This window comes from Lepidochelys olivacea, assembly GCF_965140295.1.
Source record: "Lepidochelys olivacea isolate rLepOli2 genome assembly, chromosome: 3".
NCBI classification, from domain to species: Eukaryota; Metazoa; Chordata; order Testudines; family Cheloniidae; genus Lepidochelys; species Lepidochelys olivacea.
Genome location: NC_140413.1, coordinates 210,801,764 through 210,828,100, shown reverse-complemented (window position 1 = coordinate 210,828,100; position 26,337 = coordinate 210,801,764). Strand labels below are relative to the sequence as shown.

At 47.5% G+C, this 26,337-nt stretch overlaps 1 protein-coding gene across 1 annotated transcript; it reads right to left on the bottom strand.

Moving 5' to 3' along the window:
- Positions 1 to 11,665: 11,665 nt before the first annotated feature.
- On the bottom strand, positions 11,666 to 19,866 carry CST7 (cystatin F). The gene is made up of 4 exons (XM_084624708.1): positions 19,761 to 19,866; positions 14,191 to 14,363; positions 13,277 to 13,393; positions 11,666 to 12,277 (listed from the first exon to the last, which is right to left on the bottom strand). The coding sequence occupies exons 1-4, from the start codon at positions 19,828 to 19,830 to the stop codon at positions 12,200 to 12,202; spliced, it is 438 nt and encodes a 145-aa protein (XP_084480834.1). The 5' UTR covers positions 19,831 to 19,866; the 3' UTR covers positions 11,666 to 12,199.
- Positions 19,867 to 26,337: the final 6,471 nt, after the last annotated feature.

Sequence of the window (26,337 nt, the reverse complement as noted above, 5' to 3'; positions counted from 1 at the left end):
TATTTAAATTATTGTTCATTTCTTAGCTCTGCTGCACTTCCCAAACAGAGGATGAAATAGTGTATTTACTTGATTGTTATACTGACAGGTACAAAATTACAAGCATATATTGCAAATTATTTCATTGTGCTTGCCTTTCACTCTGGTTTGACAGGGCTGAGTTAACAAAAAATAAGTATCTTTTAGCTCACGCCAATAAGATGCACATGGGGCAGTTGGATTGCAACATTTTGGTGCGCTTTGGAATTTACACCACATGGGCCACATGATGGAACAGTGTAGACAAGCCCAGAGTTTTTGTTTAAAGTCAAATTTTCAGTCCATCCTACAGATTCACATGTATGTTCTGATTAGCTTGAACACTAGTATTCCAGATCATGGCTCAGGGTACAGGTTGTTGCAAATTCGTGAGGTCGTTTACTCAAGGGTTTCCTGAGACGTATCTCCCCAGAGAAAGACCTGTTTCTTGAAACTCCAAAATTCTCAACAATTGCTTGTGCAGATGGGGGATTGGTGGTGGAAGGGAGGATCCATGTGAAATGTGGATCACAGGGGTATCCCTGCAGGGTGGTTGTGTCTGGCACCAAGATCAAAGCCTAAAATCAAAAAACGAAAGTTTCCGTTTGGCTTTATAGAGCAAAACACTGGATTGTTGTGTGGGCTGAGCTTGACTCCTAGCCGCTCAAGCATGCGGTGCGGACCCAGAGTATGTCTACGTCTAGAGCTGGAGGTGCAACTCCCAGCTCAAGCAGACATACCTGTGCTAGCTCTGGTCAAGCTAGCATGCTAACAATAGAGAAGCAGTGGGAGGGGCTAGCCACTCCAAGGACAGACCCATTGAAAACCATGGATATGTAGTTGGGGTGGCAAGCGGCTCACATTGCCATTACTTTTACCCATACTAGCGCTGATCAAGCTAGCATGCTGTGTCTCCTTCAGCTCAGAGTCACACCTCCAGCTCAAAGAGTAGGTCATATCCTGATTGGTACCAGGGGAATGGGTCTAGGAGCTGTGCTCTGTAGTTATAAGCTCTGACTCTTTACTTTGTTCTCTCCAGGCCTCCTGATATGTTCAGAAGGGGCAGGGACGGGACAGAATTGATATCTGCATAAATCTCCCTAGAGTTCTTGGTTCCAATGGAAGGGATTTGCATTTCCTGGCAACATCTTTGTTCTCTCTGAGCTGTGTATGAAACACAGTAGTTTCAAAGTTAACACTTACCCCATCTTCTCTGCTGTCTTTTGGGCAAGGGATTGGAATGTAGAGAAGTGTAGAGGGGAAGGAGAGATTAAATATAGCAGGACTAGAAACAGAATTGCCATGTCAGATCAGACTTGTGGAGGTGGTGTGTCTGGGCTCCATCCCAGAGAAATGGCTATTCATGCGATGGAGCTAATGGACTACGGTGATCCTTCTCTATACTGAGAGAAACAGGGTAGGTGAAGTAATATCTTGTATTGGACCAACTTCTGTTGACAGAGGGGACAAGCTTTTGAACTACACAGAGTTCTTCAGATATAGATATCAAGCCTTTCTGCTTTAGCTTGGCAAGGGAAACTAAAATCATGAGTGCATAATCTTGCACAATTTACTTAGATTGTGTAAAAACTGCCTGTCCAGGTTCTGAGAGCAGGAATAATGCAGATTAATTTTTTAAAGACTGCTCAAACACATCAAAATTTGATGTGTAAAGTATGGCACACATTATGGTATGGTATTAATGTAATAAGCAATGCATCAGATGACCGCAGTCTATCTCAGCAAATATTCTGTTTTTTATTGAGCGGAGATCAGGGCCCCATTGGATACATACACCTAATAATGGGCAGTCCTTGCCATGAAGATCCTACAATTAATATAGACCAGATGGACAAAGGAAGGGTTATTAGCCCCATGTGAAGATTGGCCAAGGTCAGGCAGGGAGTCTGACAGCTAGGAATAGAACTCGGATCTCCTGAGTCACTGTCCATGGCCTGAACAATAAGGCCTCTTTCCTCTCTTTATGTAATGTCACTTCTCCTGCTACTGTTGACCACCCCTGAAAGGCAGACACCTACAGCAGAACCCTGCAGTCATGTTTTTTAGGAAATGAAGTAGAGAATAACTTATTTCTGTTACCAGCTATGGAGGCCATGTTTAAAGTTCTACTAACCAAAGGAGATACTCTAAGCCCTGGTCTACACTAGGAGTTGAGGTCGAATTTAGCAGCGTTAAATCGATTTAATCCTGCATCCGTCCAAACGATGAAGCCATTTTTCCGACTTAAAGGGCTCTTAACATCGATTTCCTTACTCCACCCCCGACAAGGGGATTAGCGCTGAAATCAGCCTTGCCGGGTTGAATTTGGGGTACTGTGGACGCAATTAGATGGTATTGGCCTCCGGGAGCTATCCCAGAGTGCTCCATTGTGACCACTCTGGACAGCACTCTCAACTCAGATGCACTGGCCAGGTAGACAGGAAAAGGCCTGCAAACTTTTGAATTTCAGTTTCCTGTTTGGCCAGCGTGGCAAGCTGCAGGTGAGTGCAGAGCTCATCAGCAGAGGTGACCACGATGGAGTCCCAGAATCGCAAAAGAGCTCCAGCATGGACCAAACAGGAGGTACAGGATCTGATTGCTGTATGGGGTGAGGAATCCGTGCTATCAGAACTATGTTCCAGTTTTCGAAATACCAAAACATTTGTCAATCTCCCAGGGCATGAAGGACAGAAGCCATAACAGGGACCCGAAGCAGTGCCGCATGAAACTTAAGGAGCTGAGGTAAGCCTATTAGAAAACGAGAGAGGCAAACGGCTGCTCCGGGTCAGAGCCCCAAACATGCTGCTTCTATGATGAGCTGCATGCCATTTTAGGGGGTTCAGCCACCACTACCCCAGCCGTGTTGTTTGACTTCTCCAATGGAGATGGAGGCAACACGGAAGCAGGTTTTGGGGACGAGGAAGATAGCTCATAGCAAGCAAGCGGAGAAACCGGTTTTCCTGAAAGCCAGGAACTGTTTCTCACCCTGGACCTGGAGCCAGTACCTCCCGAACCCACCCAAGGCTGCGTCCTGGACTCACCAGGTGGAGAAGGGACCTCTGGTGAGTTTACCTTTTAAAATACTATACATGGTTTAAAAGCAAGCATGTTTAATGATTAATTTGCCCTGGCATTTGTGGCTCTCCTGGATGTACTCCCAAAGCCTTTGCAAAAGGTTTCTGGGGAGGGCAGCCTTATTCCGTCCACCATGGTAGGACACTTTACCACACCAGGCCAGTAGCACGTACTCGGGAATCATTGTAGAACAAAGCATTGCAGTGTATGTTTGCTGGCATTCAAACAACATCCGTTGTTTATCTCTTTGCGTTATCCTCAGGAGAGTGATATCATTCATGGTCACTTGGTTGAAATAGGGTGCTTTTCTTAAGGGGACATTCAGAGGTGCCCGTTCCTGCTGGGCTGTTTGCCTGTGGCTGAACAGAAACGTTCCCCGCTGTTAGCCACTGGGAGGGCTGAGGGGCTAGCCACGTGGTGCGGGGAGGCAAAATGCGACCTTGGAACGAAAGCACATGTGCTATGTATGTAATGTTAACAGCAAGGTTTACCGTGAAAGAGTGTAGCCATTGTTCTAGAAAATGTGTGTTTTTAAATACCACTGTCCCTTTTTTTTTCTCCACCAGCTGCATGTGTTTCAAGCATCACAGGATCTTCTCCTTCACAGAAGCTAGTGAAGATCGGAGGGTGAAAAAAATGCACTCGTGATGAAATGTTATCTGAGATCATGCTGTCCTCCCACACTGACAGAGCACAGACGAATGTGTGGAGGCAGACAATCTCAGAGTGCAGGAAAGCACAAAATGACTGGGAGGAGAGGTGGTGGGCTGAGGAGAGTAAGTGGCGGGCTGAGGAGAGGGCTGAAGCTGAAAGATGGCGGCAGCGTGATGAGAGGAGGCAGGATTCAATGCTGAGGCTGCTGGAGGATCAAACTAATACGCTCCAACGTATGGTTGAGCTGCAGGAAAGGCAACTGGAGCACAGACTGTTGCTACAGCCCCTGTGTAACCAACCGCCCTCCTCCCCAGGTTCCATAGCCTCCTCACCCAGACGCCCAAGAAGGCAGTGGGGGGGCCTCCTGTCACACAGCCACTCCACCCCAGAGGATTGCCCAAGCAACAGAAGGCTGGCATTCAATAAGTTTTAAAGTTTTAAACTTTTAAAGTGCTGTGTGGCCTTGTCCTTCCCTCCTCCACCACCCCTCCCAGTACTTCTCTCCTCCACCGCCCCTCCTGGGCTACCTTGGCAGTTATCCCCTTATTTGTATGATGAAATAATAAAGAATGCATGAATGTGAAGCAACAGTGACTTTATTGCCTCTGCAAGCGGTGATCGAAGGGAGGAGGGGAGAGTGCTTAGCTTACAGGGAAGTAGAGTGAACCAAGGGGTGGGGGGTTTCATCAAGGAGAAACAAACAGAACTTTCACACCGTAGCCTGGCCAGTCATGAAACTGGTTTTCAAAGCTTCTCTGATGCGCACCGCACCCTCCTGTGCTCTTCTAACTGCCCTGGTGTCTGGCTGCGCATAACCAGCGGCCAGGCTATTTGCCTCAACCTCCCACCCTGCCATAAACGTCTCCCCCTTACTCTCACAGATATTGTGGAGCACACAGCAAGCAGAAATAACAGTGGGAATACTGGTTTCGCTGAGGTCTAAGCGAGTCAGTAAACTGCGCCAGCGTGCTTTTAAACGTCCAAATGCACATTCTACCACCATTCTGCACTTGCTCAGCCTGTAGTTGAACAGCTCCTGACTACTGTCCAGGCTGCCTGCGTACGACTTCATGAGCCATGGCATTAAGGGGTAGGCTGGGTCCCCAAGGATATCTATAGGCATTTCAATATCCCCAACGGTTATTTTCTGGTCTGGGAATAAAGCCCTTCCTGCAGCTTATGAAACAGACCAGAGTTCCTGAAGATGCAAGCGTCATGTACCTTTCCCGGCCATCCCACGTTGATGTTGGTGAAAAGTCCCTTGTGATCCACCAGTGCTTGCAGCACTATTGAAAAGTACCCCTTGCGGTTTATGTACTTGCCGGCTTCGTGCTCCGGTGCCAAGACAGGGATATGGGTTCCGTCTACGGCCCCACCACAGTTAGGGAATCCCATTGCAGCAAAGCCATCCACTATGACGTACATGTTTCCCAGGGTCACTACCCTTGATATCAGCAGATCTTTGATTGCGTTGGCTACTTGAATCACAGCAGCCCCCACAGTAGATTTGCCCTCTCCAAATTGATTCCCAACTGACCTGTAGCTGTCTGGTGTTGCAAGCTTCCACAGGCCTATTGCCACTCGCTTCTCAACTGTGAGGGCTGCTCTCATCTTGGTATTCTTGGGCTTCAGAGCAGGCGAAAGCAAGTCACAAAGTTCCATGAAAGTGCCCTTACGCATGCGAAAGTTTCGCAGCCACTGGGAATCGTCCCAGACCCGCAACACTATGCGGTCCCACTAGTCTGTGCTTGTTTCCCGGGCCCAGAATCGACGTTCCATGGCATGAACCTGCCCCATTAGCACCATGATGCCCGCATTGCCAGGGCCCGTGCTTTGAGAGAAGTGTGTGTCCATGTCTTCATCACTCTCGTCACTGCGCTGAGGTTGCCTACTCGCCTGGTTTCGCTTTGCCAGGTTCTGGTGCTGCATATACTGCTGTTTAATGTGCTCCTAATTGCCAAAGTGATCTGAGCAGGCTCCATGCTTGCTGTGGTATGGCGTCTGCACAGAAAAAAGGCGCGGAATGATTGTCTGCCGTTGCTCTGATGGAGGGAGGGGCAACTGACGACATGGCTTACAGGGAATTAAAATCAACAAAGGGGGTTGGCTTTACATCAAGGAGAAACAAAAACAACTGTCACATAGAATGGCCCCCTCAAGGATTGAACTCAAAACCCTGGGTTTAGCAGGCCAATGCTCAACCCACTGAGCTATCCCTCCCTCTGGTATTTCAGGTAGGACTGAATCTCCATTAAAGTTCTCAAGGTGCCCCTGACAGACCTCACCAAAACGATTGTTGGCCATTGATTTCACGGAGGGAGGGGGGAAGCAAATGAATACAAAACAAATCTGGTCTATTTCTTGTATGTTTTACATATTTGGCTGGCAGCAGACGGTGCAGTAGGACTGCAAGCCATCCTCATCTCCTGCCTGCCCTGCAGAAGATGGTACAATAGGACTGCCGGCAGGACTAAAGAGAGTGACCTGGTTGAGTCACTCCTATTTTAGTCCCTGCACCCATGTCTGCCCAGGTGCTCCTGACCAACCTTACCAAGGCGGCCAGGAGCACCTCGGACATGATGAGGATGATTTTCAGGCATACTGTATCGTCTGCTGCCACAAGGCAATGGGTTGCTGCTGCTGTGTAGGAATGCCGTACCACGTCTGCCAGCACCCAGGAGACATAGGGTGACAGTGAGCTGAGCGGGCTCCATGCTTGCCGTGGTATGGCGTCTGTACAGGTAACTCAAGAAAAAAGGCACAAAACGATTGTCTGCCCTTGCTTTCATGGAGGGAGGGAGGGCCTGATGACATGTACCCAGAACCACCCGCAACAATGTTTTTGTCGCATCAGGCGTTGGGATCTCAACCCAGAATTCCAATGGGCAGCAGAGACTGCGGGAACTGTGGGATAGCTACCCACAGTGCAACGCTCCGGAAGTCGACGCTTGCCTCGGTACTGTGGAAGCACTCCGCCGAGTTAATGCACTTAATGCACTTAGAGCATTTTGTGTGGGGACACACACTCGAATATATAAAAACGATTTCTAAAAAACAGACTTCTATAAATTCGACCTAATTTCGTCGTGTAGACATACCCTAATACTCCAATGGGTACTAAGGTGTCCAGTTGTTTACATCATTTGTTACCCAGTGGAATGACAGTAGGCAGGATCGTGTAGAGACAATTTGTTACATGGATTTCAAACTCTTGGCCTTGTGCCTTTAATAAGTATCTTTTATTTTATGCCGCATGTGCATCTTATTGGTGTGAGCTAAAAGATACTTTCCCCTTCTTTGCTTAGCAGAGCGTTAACCCAGCTGGCCCCTCTGGCAAGAGAAGTGCCTAGGTCAAAGCCTCAGGAGCTTGGATATTCTTTAAAATGGAAACACAGTGCATTCTGCTTCGCAAAAACTTATTCAAAAGTTGCCAGTGAGCACCAGGGAGCTTTGTGAGACTGCAGTTAAGGAAGTAAGTGCTGGGATGGCCATGTAAGGACATTAAACACTAGGTGGTGATGCTGTCATGAAATAGAGCAAAAGAGCACAGTTGTTTTTATTGCATCTAGATTGACTCCTGTGCAAATGGGAACCACGGGGCATACACAGTCAGGAAATAGCTCTGCTATCTGATGTCATAACTATGTCATTATTCATTTTGGATGGGGTTCAGTTACTACAGTATGAGCTGCTTCTATTCGAGAAATGTACAGCACACCACAAACAGTCATTACAGGGGGCAAACACACATCCTGATCTTAATGCTACACAGGTAAGAGTTTGCACATCATCATGAGAAAATAAGACTGCTTCTAAGCATCTGTTAGTTCTTGACTGGCCGGGTGCTGTGTGGGCTTGAGTCTTTATTGTGTAGTCATTTACTGCCATGCAAAGTGGGTTGATGGGGTTTCTGCACCCATTTTGCACTGTGTTAAATGACTGCACAGTGGAGAGTCAGGACCTGTGTGTCCCCCAGTGCATTTGCTCATCGTGGGTGGGTTTGGGATCGAGATTGCATGGCAGGACGTTGCACAGAAACATAATGTCCGTTAAAACAGGTGGCTTGATCTGATGAGGGAAGGGCTCCCTCATGAATCTTTCTGAGGCCAGCACAGAGTATGCGCAGCCTTTGCTAGTTGCACTGCTGCTATTCATGCTTTTTTCAGACCTCCTAGGTCTCTTTCTCAGCTGTGACTGAAGGCTAGTTTGTATCATACAAATGCTTCATTTTCCTCATGGCTTTTCTGTGCTGAAACACACTGTCACTCCCACGGTATGCTAGGGGGCCTATAATCCGAAGCCCACTGAAATCCCATTATCTTCGATGGCCTTTGGATGCAGGTGTAGATCCTGGGGCAGCTCTTTGCTGTTGAGTCTTATCACACTTGACTTCTCCCTGCAGAGGTGTGGCTCATTTATCCTCATGGAGCATCCCCAGGATCTCTCCCAGCAGAGGGAAGGTACATTCCAGCAGTGGTAGAAGTGCTAAAGTACACAGGGTGCAGATGTTTCTACCACTGTGTGGTCTCACCCTGTTCAGAGCTTGAGTCACTTGCACTGGGTTCTGCTGCTCCTCTCCTGCCCTTGCTGCAGCCTGGCCTACCTATTCCCTACTGGCCGCTGATTGGTGCATAGCTGAGTGAGTGCATATCTCGGAAGAAGGCTTCCTAGGAGTGGCCAGGGGCAGATGTGCTGGAACTGGCATCTGGGCTGCTGAGGAGCTCCAGGCAGGTGTCTGCAGAGCATCACCTGGTCCCCCGGTGAGCGCTGGGGAAAGGTTAAAGGTCTCAAGGTGTAATGTAACAAGGCCCACAATGCTCTCAGCCAGCTCAGGAGAGGGAGGAGAACCTGCCCATTCTGCGGTGAACCAGACCCAATTCCCAGCCCCTGCACTTCAGTACAAGCCATGATGCTGCTCAACAGAACAGAGGCATTCAGCGTCATGGCCCTGGAACATCTGGAGGGGGAAACGGGCCCCAGCTGAGACAAGGACGTCAGAGATCCCTGAGATCATAGGACAGGCCCTCTTCGGAGCGTCCCAAGCCCTAGAGAGGACATCAGCTGAGCTGGTTCAGGGGGAGGCAGTACTGGGAGACAAGGGGCACCACGTGTGTGGCTTTCTAATTGCTCTTTGTACCGTGGGGGGCTGGGTTTGTAGGCGCCCAGGCTGAGGGATATTTGGACACCATTATTGTTGTGAAACAGGCAGAGGCTGCCTCTCCCCTCTGCCTTTGCAGATACCTCCAGCACAAGGCGCTCCACCACCTCCCAGCTTCAGTTCTCCCAGCCTCTGCCAGGTTCAGAAGTTCCCTGGCCGAGTGGGGAGTGGGCCGTGCGCAGGGGCTGCGTGCCCGACACATCCCAGTTGGGAAACAAGGGGGACATTGAAAATCAGCAAAGAAAAATATCTGCTGCTCTGAACCTTCCTCCACCTACTGGCTCCCGGCCCCGGGGAGGTGAGGTGAGGGAAACAGCAGCTCCGATTGACCCAGAAACTTTTGCTGTGCAGTGGAGTGTTTGATCTTTCGTGGCTGCCTTAGTGTCTTGGAGCTGTTGCAAGGCCAATTTGCCTCTGGTCCTGTGCTTTGTCGTTAAAGGTTTTCCTCAAGTTAATTGTTCGATCCCTAGGGTAAACTACACACAATTGTAGCGTGGAACAGACTTCTGGGGAGTGTCCATACCAGCTGCACGAAGATAGTAACTAGCCAGACTGAACTAGCCAGCATTAAGCTTGAGCTCACACCTCTTGGGCAGACATACACCCCTCTGCCGTGGGTGGTGTCTGACCCATCCCTGGAGCAGTGTTAGGGACACTCCAGGACTCAAATGTTAAGGAAACTACATTTAGCATTTATTAGGGCCAACACCTGTACATCTCCTCTCCCTGCAAGGCTTTTAATTACACTAACCCTCCCCTCCCCTTGCTTGGAAAGATGACCTCTGCTGTGCCGCTTGGTGTTAGTTACCTTAGGGGCTGCTCATTTCTGCTTTATTCCTGGGAACAAAGAAGACACATGCTGCCTATTTCACATTACATCACTGTAAGTGAATAACGGCAAACAGTTGGCTCCCCAGGGTTACAACCGATCTTAATGACAGGTTTCAGAGTAGCAGCCGTGTTAGTCTGTATTCGCACAAAGAACAGGAGGACGTGTGGCACCTTAGAGACTAACCCATTTATTCGAGCATGAGCTTGTAGCTCACGAAAGCTTATGCTCAAATAAATTTGTTAGTCTCTAAGGTGCCACACGTCCTCCTGTTCTTTTAACCGATCTTAATGCTTTTTGTAAAGGAGAGGGAGGATTTCCCTGTTGTCTGAGTGGGAGACTTGTCTCCATGTCTGTACTGACACCTACCCCAGACAGGAGTTGCAGGCATGGTGGAATGCTGTGGTGTATCGGAATAGAGTGATATCCCTTTAAATAGCTTAGGAGCCCTCTAGTAGTGGGCCCTGTCTTCTGCTGCAGAAGCCACCAGCTCCCTGCCAGAGAAGTGGAGTGTGTGTATATTGTCAGTCACCCTGATTATTTGGAACCTGACTGCCGTGTATTCCTTGTATGTAGAGAGAGCAAAACCGTGTATTAGATTTGAATCAGAAGTCTCTGGCAATTGCATGTATCTAGACTCAAACAGCTATTTCTCTAACAAATGAGGTACTAACTCATACTAACAAGGCTGAGAACCGAAGCTTTTAAACTCAGATTACAGGCTGTGGAAAGCTGACAACTGCGAAATCTTGTTCTACTGACATGCTTAACGGCACACTTGCATCTGTGTCACAGCCATGGCCAGTTTCCATATGTTCCTTCTAGGAACAATATCACACAGTGCTGATTGCACCCAATTAACTTAAACACCCATCTATTAAGTCACCCAGCTAGTAAACTGGGGGAGGAAGCTAGACATCTGAGTGAGTGCCAGACCACTCTAGCTACCTCCTCCCAGGATAGCAGCCAGGCATGGAACACCATAGCCTGAGTCCTACCTCCATGCAAAGTACCAGCTAACGGGGAATAAGTATGAGGTCCTTTCCAGCTACAAGAGACCAGGGATGTAGGCAGCTGGTGACCTGCAGCTCTGACTGGCTAGTGTCTGGGGCTGCACCATGCATGTACTGAGACACGTCTGGTGGTCGCTTGTGACCAGCTTAGGGTGGGCATCCTGCCACAGGGCTCACGAGGGCTCAGTGGGAACAGAGGCCTTTGAACTACACCAGGGGCAGGCTGCCATGATGTGGGTTCCATCCTGCCCCTACTCAGTCTCCACTGGCTTTGTGGGGTCTGCCAGGGCTAAGTGGTGGCTGTAGAAGTGGCTGGAGGCAGAGGCCCATGTCAAAGTGAAGCTGTTTGCCAAGACGGGCGCTCCTGCTGCGGCGTGAAAGGGGAAAGTGCCCTAGGGATGCAGGGAGGTGTTTGAAAGGAGGAGAAACTTCAGACTATGGGAGGGTGGGTCTTTCCCCCCTCTTGTGGCTGGTCTAGGTAAGATTGGAGGCTGCTACAGCTAGAGGACATAGGGCTGAGCTCCTCCAAAGGTGTTTAGGCACTTATTTCGTATTGAGTTCAAGGGGAGTTAGGCACCTAAATACCTTTGACCGTTTCTGCCTTAGTCCCTTACTTCAGGCATCAGAGACTTATGGTTTCAGTGTGTGTGGTGTGGGGTCTGACCCTGGTTGATGGCCCAATGGGTTTGGCCATTCATAGTGAAGCTCTGGTGAGAAGAGTGAGTGATGAAGGGCTATCAAGTGCCCTTAGGAGCTGATTCATCCTCTTAGACTTGAGTTCTTGCCAACCCACATTTAAAGTGGAAAAGGTGAATAACTGGACATTGAACAGACTGTAGCTTAATTCCCAGAGGAATTAAAAAAAAAATCAATCAAGTAACCGAGTTCAGTAAAATAGAACTGTGCCTGTCTCTCTACAGAATGATTGACATTTTATTCCTCTTAGAATTGGAAACAGCATTTGCCCTACGATCTCTCAGCATGTGCGGGGATAGGTTATTGTTGATAATGTGTAAATGGTGCCTAGTTTGTGTCACTTCTGCCACAAAGCAGCTGAAGTTACAGACAGCGGATCACCGCGGTCCATTTAGACTGTATGTGACTGTTTCAGCTAATGCAGCAAGAATCTAGTTTGCTTTCCATCTGACTGGTGGGCCAGTCTCGATTGGAGAGATAAAGCGGCCATCTACAGGTCAGATAATTTGTCAAAATGCCTTAGCTGGACAGCAGTGAACATTAACCTGATTCGTTAAGATCATGTCGCTTGGTGGGTTTTGTGGTGTAGACTTGTCAACTGTCTTCCCAAAAAGTCATACTTGAAAATCAGCCATTCATTGGACTGATCTCTTTGCAGCAATTCTTCACGGGTCTCTGCTGCGAACAGAAAACAGTACCAAAATCCTCGCTGCGAATGCACTGAGGACAGGTGCAGCTGTGGCCGGGGAAGTTGGATCAGTGACAGAGAGCAATCAGCACGTGGACTTGCTGTAGCCAGGGGATAGTCCAGACCTCAAAATAGCATCTGAACGTCTGCAAGCAGAAAAGAACACGTAAGGCTTCCAAATTCAACCCAGGTGTCACTAATTCTCAGCCTTTTCCAGACTGTGGCCCCATGTTACAGCAGAAAAGTTTGGAGACTTTCCTTCCCTCTAGCCAGATGGAAAGGGAGGGTGGACATGACCCCCAGGCCCCATGTTGAGGATCTGCGCCCTAAGTGATGGTTAAAGCATCCGCTAAGCCAGGTTCCTGGCCTTACAAAATGGTCATTAGCCTTTCAGCAGGCCATTTAACCAGTATCCTAGCAGAAGTATATGAGGGGGTAAAGAATCCTTGCTTGTAGGTTAAGCATGTAGCAGTTCTTTTCCCTGCTGCTCATAGAATATCAGGGTTGGAAGCGACCTCAGGAGGTCATCTAGTCCAACCCCCTGCTCAAAGCAGGACCAATCCCCAATTTTTGCCCCAGATCCCAAAATGGCCCCCTCAAGGATTGAACTCACAGCCCTGGGTTTAGCAGGCCAATGCTCAAACCACTGAGCTATCCCTGCCCCCCCCCCCACAAGCTGCTGGTGAAGTTTACACCATGAATGGCTCTCCAGGAGGGCTGGGGAAGGATGCGTGCATAATAAAGTTGCATCTGTTCTCCAGGAAACTTCCTCCCTACACATTTTGGGTGGAACTTTCCAGAGTGCTCCACAATGGCTCAGCTCTGCTCCCATTGAAGGCAATGAAAAATCCCACTCAGAACTGATAAAACCCTCTGCGTCGAAACCCTGTACACTTGAGTTTTGTGAAGGGTATGAAATGGAAATTGCTATTGTGTGTATATATGAACTGGTGAGAGTCATCCCACTGCAAATCAAGAGTGACACACAGGCACGTTTGCAGGATTGGGGCCTTATTGACTGTGATCCAATGCCTGTTGAATCCAGTCGAAAGACTCCCCTTGACTTTAGGCCCTGTACTCCCATGAACTTAAAAATGTAGCTACAAAGCAATCCCAAGGGAAAGAGAAAATGAAACTCGTTCTACTTGTTGCAGATTTTTCTTCTTCTGAAAGTCGCAGCTGTCCAAGTTGGAATGTCCCCTCTTGTCACACACTGTCCGGCCAATTTCCACATTGAGCATGTATTTCAGCCCTCTGACAACCTAGAGGACGCAGTTTCCAGGTTAGTTAATAGAGAGGAGAAGGGGTGGGGCAGGGCAAGGAGAAGAGATAAGATGTATCCAAAAGGAGTCAGAGCATTGGGCTATGGAACAAGAACTGGGTACTTGGTCTAAACCAACTACACAGTGTGTGTTCTAGGTGTGTCAAACAATGCCCCTTGGGAGAATAAGCTAATACTCGGAGGCTTCGGGGTTGAGGGAGAACCTGGGATCAGAGCCCATGGTGCTAGGTGCTGTACAAACATATGTCTAAGGCCCTGTCCCAAAGAGCTTACACTGTCCAAATACAGCATTGAAAAGCAGGTGCTTAGGACAACCTGATCACTGCAATGGAACTGGGGAAGTGTCTGCTGGGAACGAGGCGGAAAACAAGATTTCATTTGTCAATCCTCCTGTGGGATCTAGGCTGAGTTACAGACCAGCACCTGAATCCTGTGGCATCTTTTACCGATTGCCTTCGAGGAAATTCAGTGCAGCAATCCTGGCTAATAAACTTTGCTTTGTTATCTTCCCTGGGACGGGGGGAAATCCTTTTTTAAAAAGAGTCAAAATACTTCTAACTGTTGATGTTAGAATGAGCTATTTCACTGCTAGGCCTGAGGGGCCAGACGCCTGACTGAAGGCAGCAGAGTGACAGGGACAGCACCGAGATACAGCTGCTGAGTGAGGAATATGAATGCTCCTGCTTGTATTGGCAAGAGCAGAAGAAGAACTCACTACTCTTAACTTATTTGGGCTGAGTCAGAAACATTTTCTATGCGACCAAGCTGTGTGCTTACCTGCACCATTGCTTTGGTTATATGAGACTCTTTGAATAGAAAAATGTCGTTTGAGCTGTTGTTATAGCGATAAACCCCAAAGCGAGCGGCTCTGCGAACTCCGGGGTCATTGGTGTTCATGGGTCTGGGAAATCCAGGTCTGGTGGTTGAATTCGGCTTCTCCAGGTAGAGAACTAGAATGCCAGAAACATGCTCCATTACAAACACTGTGCAGGGTCAGAGAACACAGTATGTCTCCAGGTTAACACCACTCTGCCACTACTCCAGTGTGACATCTGCCCCCTTAAACTCCCTTCTCAGAGCGGGCGTGTTTCTTATACCGGGGCTGCTATTTTGCAGCTGCTGGCTGAAAGGTGCGGTTTCATCATAATTGGTTTCTAGAAGCTTATGAAATATCCTACTTAGCTCCATGTTCAAAACACTTATCTAAGATCCCAGGACTGTTGTCTCATTGTGGATTCAATGGGAGGGTTCTCTTTTTGGAGCAATTTTAGAGGCATTTACCACTTGATAGCATCCGCTGTTGAAAACAGACAGATGGGTGCATGTGAGTGAGAGGTTATTGTACAAATAAACTAACTCAATTCACTGCAGAAGAGTCCTTTATGATAATGTATCTGCAAAACTAACACTTATTTCTAAAATATGGGAAAATGCAACATTTTCAGTTGTTTGTCAAGGCTCCTGAGAGTTTTGTAGCATGAGCAAGGGCCAGAGAAAGAAATTAAGGGCCAGATCCTTAATTGGTATAAATCACCACAGTTCTGTTGATTATGCTGATTTACCCCAGCTGAGGATCTGGCTCTGCAAGTTGCTCTCACACACAGCTTGTGCTGATTTACTGTAAACATTAAGTCTGTCTCCTCCAACTTATCTTTCACACCTAAGGCTCTCATTAGCACCAAGCCACAGAGAAAAATAAGTGTTATTAAAACAGTTTACACTGAGAACACAGTTAGATCACATTGCTGTGAAGCATGAGACACTGCACGTGAAGTGAACATGCACTCGTTACAATGCATATGAAAGAGGATACCAAATTCTCCTTTATCTGCCTACCCAGCTCTTAAGATTCTTTGCACAATTTACCTTCCCTTCTTCCAATCAAGCATGAGTTTATGCTGCTGATGGGGACATAACAAAAGAATAGAGGGATGCCAATTGCTGGGGATCAAGATGTGAAACAAGCTTGCAGTCATCTGAGTTATGAGCAGATCAAACTTTTATTAAAAAGGATGAAAAGCTCCACCTTTTTGCTACACCTCATAACTTCTAGATGGTTTGTCCAATTAACTGCCAGTGCCCCCTCATGAGGATATTTCTCATTTGCCACCAGCCACAAGTACTCGGTCTGTAGGCAGGTATTTCAAATTTGGGAAGAACTGAAAAAGGAAAGGGTGTAGAAGGGGAAGAAATCCAGATTCAAATGGAAACTGATTTACAATCTGAGGCCCCAGTCTTGGAAACATCTTATGTGACTAACTTTTATTTGTATGAGTAAACTTATTATTACATAATAAGTATTTGCAGCATTAAGCTCTTAACAATAAAGCTGCTGCAGCTCCATAATACATGTTAAAATAAGGGTAATCTCACCTTCAAGGAGTAGAAGGATCTATCCAAGGTACTTAATAGCCCCCCACTGTAATGGTATCTGAACACCTCCGTTTTTGATTGTACCTCATGTCACCCCTCTGAGCTCAGACAGTGCATTATCCCCATTTTTACAGATGAGGAGCTGAGGCACAGGGAGGCAAAGTGACACAGGAAATCCAGGGCAGAGCAGGGTCTTGAACCCAGGTCTGCCAAGACTTGGCTTGTACCCTAACCACTGGGCCACTCTTCCTCCCCTTCAGGATATTAAGGCAGCAATGCCCCTCCCTGACTCAGCATTGCAGAGTTAACTAGTGCCACCAATGGGATATGTGAATTAACTCTCCCTGGCAGCATCATTTCTAGGCCACTGCCCAAGGCAGGATGCCGGGGCGAAGATCTGATCTGTTTTGGCAAAACTTTACTGGCCCTGGGTGGTTGATACAGTTATTTGATAAGTTCTGCATGGAAAAACTGATGGTGTTCAGGGCTGGTGTAGATATTAGCCCTGTGTCTGTAGGAGGAACCTGATAACCTCTTCCTCTTGTTCACAGTTAGCGACCCCATTGTGGCTTAACGCTCACTGACACCTATTGAGTCACAGCCTCTTGTAAGAGTGGTAAAAGAGCTCTCTGCCTGGCTAGGGAATCACATAAAAGGCACGTGAAGAGCTTTAAATGTCCTGCCTTGAAAAAAGGGGAGGCCAGTGTCAAAAGAAGTCTCTAGACTATGACTCCAGCTTCTAACTGATCATATTGGACAGATTAAGTTTCCTTTCAGATGAAGGAAGGCTGCCCGGATACCCCAAGCAGTGGGCACATTAGAAACACATAAGTAACCTTGGAGCGTGGGGGGACGGACACAGAGAGATTGTATCTTCGTATGATTCAAAAGTGATTTGTACAAAAAGTTTATGGTTTGCCAGTGATGGTGGGCAAACCTCAAGCAGACTGAGTCTGATCTCATCTCTTGGGAGTCTCACTAGAGCAGGCTGCAACAGAAATATTACAGGCTGGTGTGTGTGTCATATATCTCAACCCCAGGCACAGGGCAACTGCAGAGTTAATTGCACTAATAATCGTCGTCGTCATCCGTAACTCTGATATAGCACTTTTAATCCATAGATTTCAAAGTATGTCATGAAGGAGGTCAGTATCACTATCCCCACTTTACAGATGTGGAAGCTGAGGCAGAGGATGGTGACTTGCCCAAGGTCTCCCAGCAGGCCAGTTATTCCATCGGAACCAGTTTGCCCAGCCCAAAGCCCATAATTCACGTCAAGCGATGCAGCCATAGCTACGACTCCCACACCACAACCTTCCTGGCAAGGTCAGTCCCAACTCTGACATACAGGGCCTGAGTTGCCTCTCCTTTGTGCAGAGGGGGTGTGCGGGACTGGGGAGGTCCTCCTGATGGCCTGGATTGTTCATCGATGCATGACTGAAGCTGCATTCCCTAAAATACCAAGCCACAGGTCAGAGGCAGGATGGGTCAGTGGTTAGGGCACTAGGGTGGGGCTCACGAGACCCTACTTCCAGTCTCTGCTGTACCACAGACTCTCTGGGAGACCTGGAGCTCAGCCCACATGATCAGGCTCTCTGAGCCTCAGTCTCCCACCTGTGAAAGGGAAATAAGCAGCTCCCCCAGCTCCCAGAAGTATCGTGAGGTGCTGCTGACATACTAACAAGGGTCATACACACAACAGGGCCGTGTACTGGAGCCGATTGCAGCCCAGTTGGATTTTAGCCAATAGGCTAAAGACACCTTGATCGGTTCTATACACGTAACCACGTCTTTCCTGCGTAGCCCTGTGGCTGCTGGCTAGCTGTGCCAGGCCCCATGGCAGTTTTAATGGAAAGGTTATAGCCTCACTGATGGCTGCAGGGGGAAAGGGCAATCCCAGTCCAGCCTGTCCTGGGCAGGGGCGTCATTTCAGAAAGATTCGGGGGGGATTAAGTGGAGTTAGTGTATAGAACAGGTTTCAGAGTAGCAGCCGTGTTAGTCTGTATTCGCAAAAAGAAAAGGAGGACTTTTCATCCGATGCAGTGAGCTGTAGCTCACGAAAGCTCATGCTCAAATAAATTGGTTAGTCTCTAAGGTGCCACAAGTCCTCCTTTTCTTTTTGCGAATAGAACATGCGATGTGATTCTGTTACAGCCTGCACAGCTGGGGTGGGGGCAGGGGGAAAGTGGAAGACACACAGACCTATGAGGAGTTGTGGGGAGGGGACGCAAACCGAGGTCTGGGGCGGGGCAACTGTCCCTCTTCCCCCAAAGCAAATGACACCTCTGTTCCTAGGTGTTAGCGAGACACACGACACTCTGGCCGGAGCTAGTTAACTGTTCTAGGCTCTAGTCCCACTTCTCGCCCTGGGCAGAGGAACAGAGAACAGACACGTGGCAGATGTTAATCAGGGTGCTTAATGCACGACCGGAAAGCACTCAGATACTGCAGTGATAAGCACGGTATAACAACCTCTGTAGGCTAGAACAGACGGGTGGTCACCCTACCCAGGCAATCAAATGCTTGTATTTCCATCTCCCCATCTTCTATCCATGTCAGCTTTTACTTCCCAGATGGAGAGCAGGAAGAGAGTGACTGTATCTTGACTTGCTCAGTCCCTACCCCTTAAGGACCTGTTATTCAAAGACAACTAGAGGCCCAAAAGCTAGAGGGTACCAGCTGTAAGGTCGCCACCTTGCCTTTGCCGGAGTTAAACACAACCACCCCGTACTAAGCCACAGGTGTCCATTCTTATATAGAGATGGGCTAAGTGCTCAGGGCCTGACTGGGTGCACTGAAATGGCCTTAAGTACTCTCCATATTCAGGGATGGTGTGGGCCTTGTCCTCCATAGTAAGTTAGAGCAGCCCTGGGGCTACCCTGACTTGTGCTCTCCTCCCCACAGGTCCTGAGAAGTATAGAAAAGGGGTCCAGTGCTCTGCAGCCCCACTCCTCATATCCCAGGAGCAGAACCAGCACTCAGCCCTCGGACCAGCAGGGGCGCCTCTCTGCACAGAGGTAATCCTCAGAGGCGGTTTCCACAGACTGAGACTCAGACCATCAGATGCTTGCACCCTAAATGTTGGGCCTCTAAAATTCAGATCCAAATTCTGCAGCTGAGGCCCAGATGTGATTTCTTATGTGGAAGAGTGAGGCTGGAATATGAAGCTAACCTTACTAAGCTTTGTACATTGGTGATAAGAACAGAGGCGCAAACTCAGATAGACATTAAATGTGTTCCTTGCTCGGGAAAATCTGGGCAGTGGTAGATTTGTAAGAAGAGGCCAATTTTCAATGTTCCTCTCTTACTTTGAGAAACAAGGCCATGTTTTATTCAGACGCTTAAAAAGAAGCAGACCTCTGCAGCCCTCTTCAAACGTAGAAGGAAACCACAGCTGAAGCAGAGAGCTATCAATTAATCTAGCAACGTGTTACCAGAAACCATAGGAGCCCCACTAACCTTTTCTCTGCATCAGTTTCAAAATAAAAATACAAGTCCTAAAAAACAAAGCACCTTTGAAGTTACCACTCTAAAGATTTAAGGCTAGCGGTAATCAAGAGAGTTTCCTGGATCAGCAGAGTACGCAAGGAGCCAAAGGAATGCTTCATTAGAGTCTGCTAATCACTCCACTGCCAGCCTGTAATTGTTACATCCTGTCTTTACAGTTAATAATCAAGGTTGTGGAGAGGTTAGACTCTGATATAAATTAAAATCACAAGTTGACTTTAGAATTATTAGACAAGTCTCCTCAGATCACACTGTTTGATATAGGTAGGGAAATGCTATGGAGCAGTTGAAGTTACGTATGGAAACATAACCCACCTGCATTCAGACAACAGCTGCGACACACTGGAGTTCAGAAAGAGAAAGACTGGGCTCTCAGATATTAGTCACACATACATCACATATACGTATATGCACAAGGTCAGCAAACCTTAAGCTTAAAGAAGATTGAAGTTATTTTCTGATCTTACCATTAGAGGTCCTGGCTAAGTCCCATAGACTTAAATAGCAAAACAGAGCCAAGCCCCAGCCAAAACTCATTGCTACCAGCTCGGCAGAGATGCAAGTGAAGAGTATTTCAGCCAGAGAACAGGCTGCTCCCCACAAGGAGGAAGATGTGCCTGTCTGAGAGCTCCCATTGGCTGCTGGAGGAACACGCACACACGCAAATTGACCACAGGTCTATCATTAACTTTATCTTCTGTTGATGATTCGACACTTTGAATAGCAACTGTATCAGTGACTCCTGGACAACATGGCTGCACCCAGGGGATGAGGGGTAGTTACTTTGAACCTTCACCTGGTACAAATGCACACAGGGTATAAACCCTACGTCCATGTGAGCATATGGAAAAAGGAAAACAGCTCTCTGCCTCTCACGGGATGTGAAGAGCGGGCGGGGCAGGAACTGACAGGGTGTCCCTAGCCTGCAGGGGAAGAGGAGATTTGCAGCTGATGGGGGATATGGAGTTCCCCACATTCATGGGGGTGCCTGGGGAGCTGGAAGGGGTGTGAGGCCCAAAGGAAGGAGGCAGCATGCTAGCTGGGGTGGGGGGATGGGATGGGAAATGAGGTAACGGGGCACTTCTCAGCAGAGAGCCAGTAGAGGTTCTGGGGGTTGTCTCCAAAGTCAGTGTGTAATATAGCTCCCGTCCTGAGTGTCAGTCCACGCCAAGGCCTGCTGACGCAGGGTAAGCTGTAGGATCAGGGGGGCTATGGAGTGTTGCTAACTCTTGTAATTTTAGCACAGATCTCATGATACTTGCAGTTTTCCTTAAAGCTCCAGCTGCTGGATTCTGAGGATGACATGAGAATCCCAGTTTCTGTTTATATATATCTAAAGTTTCTAGTCCTTGTGGCTGTGGAAAAAACATGAAAAGCCCCACAAAATTATTTTTTAAAAACTCAATGGTTTTTAAGCTTATCTCATGATGTTTTGGGGCTGGGTGCCTTATTTCTGAGTGCTTGGAACTGGCAGCGCTGCTCCTGAGCATACATTCATTTTAAACTGGCTGCTGGAAATCAGTGGCCAGGTGAGGGAATGCAGCCTAGTGGCCCATGCACAGGACTGGGGCTCAGGAGACATGGGTTCTGTTCCCACCTATGCCCTGCTGCGTGGCTTTGGGCATGTCATATCGCTGCTTTGTACCTCAGTTTCCCCATCTGTAAAAGGGGGATAACATTATTGACTTCCATGGCAAAGTGCTTTGAGATCTAGATAAGAACTATGTATTATTGTTATGATAACTTACTTGCTAGGGCTTCAGTTCAAAGCTCTGCATTTCCTTTCAGAATGATGCCTTCTTCAATGCTTCAGGCAAAGTACTGAATGCAAGCCAGCGCCCTGGGCTGGGTGTTAAAGAGCAGCTGCAAGAGACATATGGAGTTTCCTGACAGGAACAGATCAGGTCAACATTTAATAGAAGCTCTCCCAATATAAATTACTTAAAAATACCGATTTACCAGTATCGCCAGCCCCAAAAGTTCAAAAATTATGAGTGAGACAACAAACATCAGGAGACTGGCCTCAAAATCATGAAATTAAAAAAAAATCACAGGTGTTTTTGGCCTGTCTTTCCGTTGTGTGACCGACCCCTCCCCCCGCCCCGGCCCATCCCCAGCCTGCCTGTGCCCCTTTGAGTACGTCTCCATTTCAATAGACCCCTGACGCAGAGAGTCTCAGAGCCCAGGTCTGAGCCTGGGCTCTGTGACAGCCACCCCCCCGGCCGGGTGTCAGAGCCCAGACTCCAGCCCAAGTGGGGGCATCTACCCTGCTGCTTTTAGCCCCATAGCACCAGTCTCGTGAGCCTGAGACAGTGGACCTGGGCTCTGAGACATGCTGCCCGGTTTTAATTCTCTTGCAGTGTAGCTGTACCCTGTGAGACGCCGTGAGCTAAGATCAGCTGCTGTACAGGACCAGACAGACCTTTGGTTTAAATCAGTATTAGGGAGCTGGGGGCCAGGCATTCTCAGTGGAGAGCCTGAGTCTGTTTCTTCTAGGGCACAGTTTATAGCTCATCGTTTTTCTCAGGCTTTTGCCGGGTGTGAACGTAACTACAGAACAGTGAAGCCGAAACAGGTCTGGTTTGGGGCCGGAGGAGGAGCAGGAAGTTTGAAACAACCAGACCTTTTCCCTTTTGACTTCTCTTTGTAATAGAGCTGGAAATAAACTGTCTCTAGTACTGACCCACTTGAGGGAGCTAGAGGGCAATTTACTACAGTCAGCTGGATTTAATTTTGTGTTTAGAGAGGGTGCCTTGTGATGCGGTAAAGCTGCCAGGCTTTGAGTCCCTTTCTTTAGAATTTTACACTGACGCCCATCACCGTAGCCTCCGTTCACCTTCCATGTAGAATCAAGAGCAAACTTTGAGTGGAGCAGAGATTTTGAACTGTTTCACTCTACTGGCAGGTTGGGCTGGTTGTCTATGGAAGACCCTGCCATCCATGCTGGCCATACCCAAGGGCTGGTGAAATGAACCAAATTCTTGGTCTGCGTTCTTGGTGTGGTATGGCACCGGAATTCCTCTCTACCCTTACACTATGGAGTGAGGTATCCATCATTCCTTATAAGGAATCTCTTAGCATAGGATATAAAGAAGCAGAGTTGGTGTGCTTACGAAGAGTTGATTTATGCCCCCTGACACATCTCTTTTCTTCTTTTTATATAAAGATTGCTAATTTACAGTTTATGACGATAATAATCTCATCCAAGTGACCTGTTTATTACTGCGCTGAATAAGTTTCTCCAGTGCTTTCCCCCAGGAAGCAACAGCCAAATCATCCAGTGCTAGCATTAATTTTGCAGGTAATATTGTGTTAATCTCACCCCCAAACTCCCGCCATGTGTTCTTTCTCTTTTATTGGGCAGCTTCTGCTCAAGTGAAACAAGAAGGATGGGTCTGTGGTTGGGACTCTGGCATTGGACCCAGAACTCCTGGGTTCCTCCCTTTCCTGGATCTGCTATCGACTCCCTGTGTCCCTTGAACAAGTCACTTCATTTCTCTGTGCGTCAGTTCCTCACCTGTGAAAGGGAGGGAATACTTTGTGTCTCCCACTCCCTGTCTGTCTTGGCTGTTTAGAGCAAGCTCTTCCTAGCAGGCACTGTCTTGTATGCTATGTAGGTACAGTGCTTAGCACAACGGGGCCTCTAGGTGCTGCTGTCATGTAAGCCATAGGCCTGAAGCCCTGCAGAACAGGGAGCTCTGTTGACATTGCTGGTGAACAGGAAGAAGAGTGGCCCAAAGCCGTGTGAGAATTGCAGATGGGCTGGGACTCCAAAGGGGAGCTCTCCGCTGGAGAGCAAGGGGAGGTGACTGAGTGGGCCGGGCCACATTTGCATTTCAGTTATGGAACAGTTTGGGGCATTTTGGTTAAAAATCCAGGGAAGTTTTGAGTTTGGGGCTTATAAACCATTACTGACCCCAGTGGGAAGTGAAGGGACAAGAGGTGCACACCACATGTGCCAGGGTCACCCTGACTGAGACTAACATCAGGAAGGTCTGGGTAAGGGAGTCAGGGTAAGGCTAAGAAAAGAAGGGGGAGAAGAAAGAGAAAAGAGTAGGTGGGGTTTTTTTGACTGGGGGGTCCCTGCCTCATGGTAGGAGTTATAGTCAGAGTCTGAGATATCGCTAGCAGTCTTCGCTGAGCTGAGACTGCTAGCAAACAGGAGGTCCGAGGCAGCTTCCAGGTGAGCTGTGGAGTAGTAGCAATGAAAGCTGAAGTCACCCCGGCTGGGTAGAGCCCCCAGAGCAGCCCTGACCTTCCAGTGTCTTTGGACTCCACCAACCCAAGAGTACATACTGTGAGTGGGGGACTGGGGAGGAGGGACATGGCTGTAATGCACCAGGCAATCACAAGTGCCAGAAGACAACTGAGGCTGGGGCTAGTTTTAAGACAGCCTGGGGCAGGGTAGAGTCTTGCCTAATAGTGTTAATTTATTAAATGCTGCTGGTTTTCCCAAATCTAGTCTGTTGTCCCCCCTTTTCCTTTCCTCCAAATAACATTGTTCCTCCTAAACCCCTGAACTCAGTGATCGTGAGTGGGGAAGTTTTGCCCCTCAAGGGCATGCAGGCCTGGGTAGTGTCCCAGGTTTCTAGATGGGGGTGTGAGGTAGTGTTGTTTAAGGTTTTTGAGAAGGAGCGCCTAGAAAGTTGAATGGGGCTGTTTTTGCAGCTGACTATACCTGGTAGAAGAGTTACAGTAATCATCATAATCATAGTGTTTGGGCCTAAGCATTAGCCATATTCAAGGCCTTAGGGGTTTTTTTATTGTTAGTAGGCAAAATGGATGAGGACTCAGGTATTTCCTTGGTGCCTACTGTGTTAAGGGAAAAGGACTTTGTTCGTTCTTTGTAAATGACCAGGGTTATAGCAAATAACAGGAGCTAGTTTTTGTGCTCACAGTTCCAAGCCTCTCCAGCTAGCACTCTGCCCAAAACTCTCTTCCCCGGCTTTTTCTCACACAGGTGCAGTCCAGTGAATCTCCTGCCCCTGTGCTTGTTATCAGAACCGCAGGAAATCCCTTGGCCTTCATGGCCCTGCCACTGTCCAGGTTTGTATATATGGTCTGGTCCCTGGACAGTGGTTTCCCATTGTATCCACTAGTACTAACCATAGAGACGTTTAATTGTTCCTTCATTTAGCCTGAATGGATGACAGCCACCATGCTCAACAGACGCAATGAGGCAGTGTGACTGACTGATGCACAGCATAACAACAACAACAATTCATGTATTTGATCACAACTGGACCCATATTTTCCTCTCTGAGGCATTTTGCAGCTCATACTGGTTCCACCAGGAATAACAAGCATGTATCCAAGGGTGGAATTGGCCTGTAGTATTCTAAGGAAATACTCCAACTGCTTCCACGTGGCATTCTCATTTTGCAATGCAAAGTGCAACAGTATTGTTCTTATCTGACATGTACGCTCAGATCAGGCCAGTTTCAGGTAGTGAGTCTTCTTATTTCAACCCCCTGGCACGATTAACATTGATCTGGCCCACCTTATCTGGAAATATTAACTGTTGAAACCAGTGCAGAATGTCTCCTGCAGATAAACATGATTCCCATCACTGGAGGTTTTGAAGAACAGGTTGGATGAACACCTGTCAGGGATGGTCTAGGTTTACTTGGTCCTGTCTCATCGCAGAGGGAGGCACTAGATAATCTCTCAAGGTCCCTTCCAGCCTGATATTTCTATGGTTCTGTGGTTTCTATGAAGTGCAGAAGGTGCCCCAAGGGGTGTTTTCTGCTCTATGATATCACATTTGGTAAGAGTTTCTTTAGGTGCAGGGACCCCTTGCATGAGACCGGGGCTGGGTGGGAAATCATCTTCCTGCCCTGTGAGAATTTTCAAGAGTTCCAATACTTTTCCTGTCCCAAATCAGGACAAAAAATTGAACTGCGTTGTTGTTGTTGCTTCAGAAAAGTTTTCGGTTTGAGTCAATCAAAATGTTTTGTTGTTGTCTAGCTTAGCTAAAATTTCAAAAGGAAAAGTCACTTTGACTTGAAAAACGAAGCTTTTTTACTTTGAAAATGTCAAAAGAGGATGTTCTGTCAATTTCAAAATGTTTTTCCCCCCAGAAATATTTCAAGTCAGGAGATTTGTCAAAACTGACCTTTTTTTATGGGCAGTTTTGGTTTCCACAAATGGGCATTTTTCAGTGGAGTAAATAGTTTTTCAAAAGATTTCCATCCATCTCTGAGAGAGAGACAGCTCTTTCAGGGCTGCATATTAACTGAAAAAGAAAGGGGAACCTATTATCCGTAGACAAACATTGTATCTGGTATAAACTGTTCTCTCTGACCTACTCTAAATCTAACTTGTGAGTCTTCTGCATTGGGCTAGATTAAATAGAGGTGAATTACTTGCACTACAGAATTGTCTTGTTTACTTTCCTTTGAGCAACTGTTATTTATTGCAAGCCCTATGCGATTGTCTCTACTGATATGGATTGTTAGATGGGAGGATTCACAGTAGCATCTGATAATTTAAGAAAAACAACCACTCTCCTTATTATCTATGCAGGACTGAGCTAACAATGCACTTATCTTCATCTTGTTTTTCTGTTGAAGAAGCAAAGCGCGCAGTACATAAATCTGATTTTTTCATGCCATTTTGCATCCAGGTGGGATTTGACTTTGAAGAAATGAATCAGATTTTCAGCTGATGTAAATCAGTCCAGCTCCGATTCTCAGCTGCCAGAGTAAATCTAGAATGATGCCTGTTGACATCAGTGGAGTTACTCCACATTTACACTGGTGTAAATGAGACCAGAGTTTGGCCCCATATAGACAGTTAACTCATTTTTCATTTGTAGTGTTAGATATTCCGACCGCATTAATGGAACAATAGGGGCTGCAAGAATAATACCTTTCATTAACTTTTGCACGGCATTTGGAGAGTGAAAGGAGCGGGTGGATGGACTTGTACTCTTAGAAAAGTTTTAATTAAGACACATTTGCCAGTGTCAATAGTTTTTTTTTGTTTTTAATCTTTTTCACGTTACCAAGCCTTCGCCAGGGTCCCCAGGGTGACGACTTTAGA